The 8,944-nt window shown below is 41.5% G+C and overlaps 1 protein-coding gene across 2 annotated transcripts in view; it reads left to right on the top strand.

Moving 5' to 3' along the window:
* Nucleotides 1-1,225: 1,225 nt before the first annotated feature.
* GMCL1 (germ cell-less 1, spermatogenesis associated) overlaps nucleotides 1,226-8,944 on the top strand; it is a 44,721-nt gene continuing 37,002 nt past the window's right edge. Inside the window, exons 1-2 of one of the 2 annotated variants that reach the window (XM_081254617.1) lie at nucleotides 1,226-1,735; nucleotides 7,249-7,372. In XM_081254617.1, coding sequence (XP_081110743.1) covers nucleotides 1,476-1,735; nucleotides 7,249-7,372 — 384 coding nt within the window. In that variant the 5' untranslated portion in view covers nucleotides 1,226-1,475. The remainder of the gene's footprint in view (nucleotides 1,736-7,248; nucleotides 7,373-8,944) is intronic. The other variant, XM_081254616.1, reaches the window with a different exon arrangement.

Here is an 8,944-nt window from a genome sequence, read left to right as displayed (position 1 = left end):
CAGGGAGGGGGGAGGGTACGCTGGGACCAAGTGAGAGAGTGGCATGGACATATATACTCTACCAAAAGTAAAATAGACAGCTAGTGGGAAGCAGCTGCATCACCCGGGGAGATCAGCTCCGTGCTTTGTGACCACCTAGAGGGGTGGGTTAGGGAGGGTGGGAGGGAGACGCAAGAGGGAGGGGATATGGGGATATATGTATATATATAGCTGATTCACTTTGTTATACAGCAGAAACTAACACAACATTGTAAAACAATTACACTCCAATAAAGATGCTAAAAAAAAAAAAAGAAAAAGTAGCCGAAGGGAATCAGGGAATGAAAGCTGACTGTCCAGGGTCCATAGCAATGGCTGCAAACTCCAGGCATACACCTATAATTTTTGCTCAGACACCTGTACATTTTGCTTGGCTCTCCAGAAGGCACTTTAAAACCTGACAGTCCCGGATCAGACCCTATTCAGACATCCCACTGCCGCTGGGAGGGAAGGAAAAGAGCGCATGGAACGGTTGCCATAATCAGTTAAAGGCAGCGGAGAGGTGCTGCTTAAGAAACCCGAGAGCCTAGCAAAGTTCCACATTCTAGGTCCTCCTCTGTTGGAAAGCCTGCGAAGGGCGTGACCCTAGCACAAGGTGAACTCTTCCAAAGATGACCCCAAACAGCAATGTCTTCTTTTGCCCCTTGCCTAACACAGGGCCCGGTGGACATCTGGAGCTTAAGGAACAGCTTAAGGAACCTTCGCAGAAAGAACAAACGAGGTGGAATTGACGGTCTTGCTAACACAAAGGGGTGTATAAAGTAATTCTAAAAGCTAGCCCGGGGCTTCCCTGGTGGCGCAGTGGTAGAGAGTCCGCCTGCCAATGTAGTGGACACGGGTTCGTGCCCCGATCCGGGAAGATCCCACATGCCGCGGAGCGGCTGGGCCCGTGAGCCATGGCCGCTGAGCCTGCGCGTCGGGAGCCTGTGCTCCGCAGCGGGAGAGGCCACAACAGTGAGAGGCCCGCGTACCGCGATCAATCAATCAATAAATAAAATAAATTAAAAAAAAAAAAAAAAGCTAACCCGGCCCCCAATTCGGGATTGCAGGTGGGCGCAGCGGACCTCACGGCAGAAAGCGCCAATCCGCACATGCACGTCCCCGCTCCCGCCCTCATCCCATTCTGCGCAGGCTCCACCTGTGACGTACACGCACCTCCCCCCGCCCCTTCCGGAGGCTCGCCGTGCGCATGCGCCCTACGGTCCGCGCTTTACTGCTAGGGGGCAAGGTTCTGAGTTCCGCGCGCGCTGCGCGGCGAGACGCGGAGGGCGTGACGTAGGATGGAGACGGTAGCGTCCAACAGAACGGTGGCGGTTGCTCGTGAGAAGGTAGCGGTGTAGACACACGGGCTATGTAGAGGCGTGGGCCATGGCGAGAGCCCGTTTTCGTTGGGCTGCCTGAGGTGCGCTCCCTGAAGTCTCTGCGAGCCGTGACCCATGGGCTCGCTGAGCAGCCGAGTGCTGAGCCACCCGGGGCGAGCCCGAGCCCAGCAGGATCCGGGTTCTGGGGCTGGGGGCTCGGCCCGGAGGCCGGAGAGTGGTGGCGACGCGGCCGCCCACGGCTTCTGTAACTGTCTGGGCAGCCGTAAGCGCAAGCGGAGCAGGGGGGCCTTCTGCTACTGTCACCCCGATTCCGAGACAGACGAGGATGAGGAGGAAGAGGACGAGCAGCAGCGACTCTTAAACACCCCTCGAAGGTACGTGGGGGGACGCGCCCGCACCTGTTGGGCAGCTCCCGCGGTCCGGCCTGGGGATGAGCCCGGTGCCCGGGGGGCTTCGGGGGCTGCGGCGCTCTCCAGCCTGTGAAGAGCGGACGTGCCCTTGACGGGGAAGACCTGGGAGCCGGTCCGAGGCAGGGCGGATGGGGAGCACCTGGGGAGACGCCCGGTATTCCGGTTTGTAAACCACAGACGCCGCCAGGGTTTGGTGCTACATCCCCAAGACGAGACTGAGAAACGCCAAGCTAGAGCTTGCGCCTCATTAAACCTTAGACAGGGCCGGCCGGCTGGCCCTTCGTAATACACCTTGGTCCTCTCTGAGTGGGTGGCAGTAGAATAAGTTGTTTTGCATCCGGCTGCCTTCTGTGGTCCAAGACACGTAAATTTAGTCTCTGAAGTGGGCACCCCTGTTGTCGTCCCACAGTGGAAGGGAAATGATTACAAACAGGAGCTCTCGCTGCACAGGTGAAATTTATCAGTAGTGTGTACATTTGTTCCTCACTAGGAACAGTCTTTCAACGTCTCTAGTACTCGAAGTCGTTGACCGTGGATATGTAAGGCAGCTTGCTTAACCTTTTTTAGAAGAGGTGAAAAACGGAATATTTACTTGCGAACTAAAATGTAGTTTATAAGTGGAATAAATTTTCACATAAAAAATCTGGTTGCTCCTCTTTTTTTAAAGTCCATCAGTGGGTCACATAGATGTAATTTTTTAAACGAAACTTTGAAAGATTCTAAAACTTTATGCTGCACGTGTTACATATTTATGGTCAAATTAGAGTATCATAAACAATCTCTGTTGGTAGTTTGATTTGTAAATCCTTTCATGCAGTTTTATGTATGAATGTTTATATTTACAAAAATGGACCCCCACTTCCAAACTGTTCAGTTACCTTTTTGGAGAATTAGTATTTTAAGAGCTCAGATTCTGAGTTCTGGTCTGTACTTTGCACTTAATAGCCTTATTTGCTCATATGTAAAATGGAGATACTAATACTTGCCTTATAGGACTTGACAAATATTAGAGTGCATGCGATGCACAGTGCCAGGTATGAAAGCACTCAGTAAATATTAGGCCTCCTTGATGAATTGGCTCCCCTTACCTTTACAAAATGTAAAGACATTTACATTCCTGATGCTATAGCCACTGCCATTTTCTTTTGATAAGTGTTTAAATGTTACATCTTTTTCCACTCTTTCCCTTTAAACCTGTGTCTTTAAGTATCTTGTAGACAGCATTTAGTGGGGTCTTGATTTTTTAAAAATCCAATAGGATAATCTCTGTCTTTTAATTAGTATTTAGACCACTTGCATTCAGTGTCACTACAGAAATATATATGTCAGGGTCCATTTGAAAGAAATCACACAGTAATTTGAACAGGGAAAGTTTAATATAACCATTATTAGGAAGTAACAAGTGATTAACTACTAAAGGTAAGTTACTAAGGTAAAGAGATCTCTAAAAAATACAGGAATAGAGGACATAGGGAGCTGTCACTACTTCTAGGACTGAGACAGAATACCCAAGGAAGGAACAAATTTGGGCTAGAACCACCTTTCCCAAGCTGAGACTCAGATGTTGGAGGAGTTGTGGCCCACTGGATGGTAGTGGAGTTTGCTAAGATGTGGAAGGCCGAGACTGGCAAGCGAGAAACTGCCCGCTGGTGTGCCAACAAAACTAGCTTGGAGGCTCTCTGGTCCATGAAGCTGAAAATATTAACTGTCTAGACCTTTACAGAAAAAGTTTGCCAACCCCTGAACTACATGAGTGGAGTGGAATGGAAAGCCTCTAAAGCAAATTTTTGTTAAAAAAATGCATGTCAGAGTCTAGTATGTGTTGTATCAGTACAAGATGCCTAGTTTATTCAGCTCAGCATGGATGAAGGGTGTAAGAAAATCTTGTATGTTGGCACTAATATGCTTCCTGAGGTTGTCTCATGTGCACTTCCACCTCAACTAACAACTCCATGAAAAGCCTTGGCCTCCAGGCCCGCCTTCTCTACCTTATACCTTTTGTCAAGTGCATGTTTTACTTTTACGTTAACAAGACTTAAAACTCAACTGTTCTGCAACCAGATCTTTAGTTTTTCGTCCATAGGTTGTCTCTAAAAATTGAAATCTAGTAAACAGTTAGTTGTTGTTATAGCTGTGTAAATATTGTTCACTGCAGAGTCAAGTAGTGTGCTAGGATTATAAATCATACTTCTTGGGTCCAATGTCACAACCCCTTGTTTTTCTCTTGGGAGAGATTTTCTAACCTCATAATTAAATGGAATTTTTTTTTTTTTTACATTCCATCAAGTTGGGCCCTATTTTCATTTGTAGCTTCTTAGACAATACTCTTTTTTGTATCGCTTTTTTATTTTCTTAGACTTTCTGACTGCCTTCCCTCCCACCCCGCCATTGACAAAATAATAATATTCCTTCATCATATCTTCAGATTTTTCTCTTTCCTAACACACTTGCATGGAGCCCTTCTCTAAACCCAAGACCTCCCTCCTGGGTCCCTCCATCCTCTTGTTCCAATCTGGATCCATTGCTCTCTAGGTCTACACTTATCCTGGGACTTACTTTGACTCTGTCTCTAGGATCGGATCCACTGTTTTCTGTAGCCTGTGTCTTTTTGTTTCTGAACTCATTTGAGGGAACTACATCCTCAAATATTTTCCTAAGAAAGGTGCAAAAGAAGGTAATTTGTGCTTATCTAGTTGTAAATTTAGTCTCTCACTTTAGTCATCTTTTGATTGGGTGCAGAAATCTAAAATAACTTTTTTTTTTTACCTATCTCAATTAAGATAACTTTTGATATCTTTGATGGTATTAATTCATTGTCTTCTGGCCTACCATACTGATGAGAAAATGTGATGCTGGTCTAATTCTCTTTTCTTTTTAGGTGACTTTTTTTCTCTCTGGAACTTTTGGAATTTTTTCTTTAGTATTTTGGGATTTAACTAGAAGGTGCTTAACTGTAGGTCTTTTAATGGCCTTGGTAGTTGGTGGATCCTTACAATCTGGAGACTAGTTTGGGGAAACTTTCTTCTGTAATTCTCTTTCTCCTGTTACCTTTGTTTTCTCTTTCTTGGACCCCTCTTAACTGGATTTTGGATTTCTTGGATTGTACCTCTTTTCTCTTTTCTTTTTTTCCTTTCTAGGTCTTTTTTGCTTTGTGAAATTTCCTTAACTTTCCCTTTTCTTTTTTTTTTTTTGAATTTCAGCAACTGTGGTTTTGGTCCCAAAGATCTCTTTCCCCCGCCCCTTGTTCTGAGTAATACTTTAGCTTAGCATCCTATTATTTTATAAATGTAGTAATCTTAACTCTCTAGATGAACTAGTTAGAGTTTTTTTTTTTAAGCTCTATTTTCCCTGAATTATATGTTTCCTCTGATGCCAATTTTTCTCTTTTTAAAAATAGTCTTTAATGCTGTTAATTTTCCTCATGTTGAGAGATCCTTGGTTGTCTGCTTCAGAATGAGTCACTGGTGTGTGTGTGTGTGTGTGTGTGTGTGTGTGTGTGTGTGTGCGCACGCGTGTGCGTGTGTGTGTGTGTGTGTTGAGTAAATAGATCTGTTTCTGCTGGGCCTTCCCTTTGAGTACGAAGACTGACTACTAAGTTGGATATGGGTGGGGCATGCTTTGTTTTAGAGCAGAGATTCCCAAGCCTTATTGGTTCACAGTGCCCTTAGTGTCTCAGTAATTTTTTTCATGGCACCTCTGGTCCTAAAAAAATATCTCATAGTTAGGTCCAAACAACTTAATAGTGTAGATTGCATGGTATCTGAAAGATGTTGTTGTGATTTCCTTTAATTTTGGAATATTCCACATGCATCCCTGAGTTTGCTGTGATGCTCCAGGTGCTTTGGCACACAGTTTGGGAACCATGATTTAGGGTGAATAGGTTGGGAGCTAACAGGCTACAGATTCCTCAAATGCCAGAATGAGGATTGCTTTGTCTGGGACACCAGCACCTACACCAAAGTCTTAGATCTTCCTGATAGATTTGTTCTGTTTCTTTCTAGAAAAACCTTGGAATCTGTTTATATAAGTTATCTGTACTCTGTTCATAGAGAATGGGGGAGGCCATTAGGGGAACAAGTTTCCCCATTTTTTGCCTCACTCCTCACTTCTGCCTTCTGTTTCCCTTGAGACCTCATCCTCCCAGCCCCATCCCTACCCCCACGGTTCTGAAGGGCAGATGGGCTTCAGCCTCCATCCTAGACCGTGATATCTTTTGGGCTGTGGTTGTCACTGCTCTTTTCCATTCCAGTTTATTTTCTAACTTCCAGATCCATGGAATCTCTCATCATGTGATAAACCCACGCTCACCTTTTTCCTGTTGTGGGTTTATTCCTTTCTGTACTTTTAATCTTTTCATATAATTTGGGGAGAGTGCTGTCAGGAACTGGAAACTACATTGTCTCATTTATTTCTTACAGTAACCCAATGAAGTGGATAGTAATATCCTCTTTTCACATCTAAGGTAACTGAGCTGTGGTAGTAGAGCTGGGACTCAAATCCAAGTCTGTCTGCACTGAAGCATGTGCATTTTTTTACCGTCTGTTGGGAAGGGGTGTTCAATACACTGATTTAAGACACCATCTGAAACAATTACTTCATTTTTTAAAAAGATTTAAAATTTTTACTAGGAAAGCTATCAGGATTGGCCAGGAATATAAAAGATATTGATCAGTCTGCCTAGGGCTTTGCTTACTTACTGAACCATCTTGAGCAATGATTGTCAAACTTAAAACAAAAATAACAATTCTTCCTTTAAATTAAATCTTATGCACAAATCCAATATGTTTACAAATATAATAATGATGCTGCTCCGGTTGAAGTTAGATAGGATGCCCAGAGTTCACACCTCGGCTCTCCCTGGTGGCCCCTAAGACACTTCTCCATTGAGCATAATTTTGAAAACCTTTGGTCTAAGGCTGCAAACCATTTGTCCAATGTGGGGAAAAAGACATTTTAAGGAGTTTAAGAATAGTTCGATACTAAAATAAGATTAAATGTAAATTATTTTTTAAATTACTTGTGTAGGTGAAATTTTTATTCTTGTTCTTCATTTTGTAGTTGCATAGCAGTATTATTGCAACTGTATTACATCAGCCATAGTGCTGGTTACTAAATAAGGAAATACGCAAAAATCACCATGCTGACTTTTCTTTGTTGAATAGGTAATTCTTAGTTCGAAAATCAGAAATTGCAAAAAGCTGTATAGTGAAAGGTCTCCCTTCCACGCTGCCCCCATCTATCCACTATTCCCCCTCCTGGGAATAGAGTACTCCACAGATAACCACTATTATTAGTTTCTTATGTACCCTTCCATACATGAGCACATTTGAATATATAATATCCATCTGTCTTTTTATACAGTGGACAAATTGGTTTTATTTAATAGAAATTGAGCAAAAGGAATATTTTGAGTTACATGCAAAATCAGTAAAACATTCAGTTTTACATATATGTAACGTTTGCATTTCTTTTAACAGGAAAAAGTTGAAGAGTACATCCAAATATATTTATCAAACATTATTTTTAAATGGTGAAAACAGTGACATTAAGATTTGTGCTCTAGGAGAGGAGTGGAACTTACACAGAATATATTTATGTCAAGTAAGTATTTTATTTTTCTATATATTTGAGTAACCAAGGTAGTCTCTTAAAACAACTCACACTCTTATAAGTCTTGTTCTTTCTCATTGCATTTCACAGTAATCTTTTGCATGAACATTTGTTGTTTAAGTCCTATCTGATGAAAAGTCTTGTTTTGTAGGAGATATGGTGAACATTGTTAGTGAAAACTTAGTTTGGTCTAGAAAACAGACTTTGAGTTTTCATTGTCATTCCAGCCTTTTTGTCATTACTCCAATAAGGTATTTATTTTGGTGCCTTCTGTTGATAAAAAGGGAAAAAGGGAAAAACCATTCAACATCTAAGTTAGGATTGCTGAATTTGTTTACTTTGTATATGATTATTTCAGTTGGATAAATTCAGCTGAAATGTTGCTTTGTAGTTAAGATTTAATGTAAATGGAAAGTTCTTGGCACTTACTCTTCCCTCTCTCCTGGAAAATGCCAAAACCAAAACCAAAAAAGTATATGGACTAAGTCATTTAGCTGATATACCTGTTTGATTTCTGTGAAAATATTATTATCAGCCACCCCATTTTAAAGATTCAAGACTTTCAAAATAAAAGAAAATGTTGTTCTAATGGCTCAAATATTTTAATCATTTATTCTTTCATCACATCTGTTTTCAAGTCATTGGTCTAGGCAGTGGAATAGAACAGTGAACAATTCACTTTTTATCCTGTGGAGCTTATATTTTCCCTCTCCTCTTCACGATATAACAGCAATTACTGGTAAGATGGTAGAGTATAAGAGTTTTCAGTAGAAGCATTTGAAAGGAATTTTTCCTCTTACACTTTAATCATGTTTCTTATTTAATTTTTTGGAACAAGTTTACTTTGGCTTGCAGTGTATACCTCAGAGACTATACCAGAATACTGGTCTTAACTTGAGGACATGGTCCATATCTTTCTTTTTGATCTCTGAAAGCAGTTTTGTGAATTCAAGGGTGAAAATGCCTCTTAAGGGTTTCCCTCTCAAGAGAAACTGGATTGATCATAGTGCAAGACACATGCTAAATTGTAAGTCCGCTGAGGACAGAAACGTCTGTTTTGTTTTTTGCTATATTCACAGTGCCTTAATCTATATACTCAGTAAATTTTCAAAAATCAGTAGTTAGTATTTGATCCGTTCCAAAGTAATTCTAGTTATGGGAGGTGCTATCTAGAAGGTACCTAAAGACTTCATCCATTCTGGTGTCTTTCCAATAATTCAGATTCATTCTGGAATTTTTTTATAAGATAAAACTAAACTTTGGATTTTCCTTAATTCCTTGGGTATCATCCTATTAGTGTTGACTTGGGACTGGTCCGGACCCTTTATAGCCCCTGAGATAGAGTAAGGACTCAACAGCTTTTAGTTTTCTCTTCTCTCTTCCACAGTGCATTATTTTGTATCCACGTTGTGTGTTGTTATATGTTTATGAGAGATACTTAAATATATGATATAATTTCTAAGCTTGAATTTATAATGCTATTGAAAAGGAAAACATATTCATGTAATATACTCAGAAATTGTTTCAACTAAGTAAAAAGCTTAGTTGGTTCAAATAGTAACA

Source organism: Mesoplodon bidens (genome assembly GCF_964165515.1).
Source record: "Mesoplodon bidens genome assembly, chromosome: 14".
Lineage (NCBI taxonomy): Eukaryota > Metazoa > Chordata > Mammalia > Artiodactyla > Ziphiidae > Mesoplodon > Mesoplodon bidens.
The sequence above is the reverse complement of the archived record's forward strand: the minus strand, read 5'-3'. Positions and strand labels throughout refer to the sequence as shown.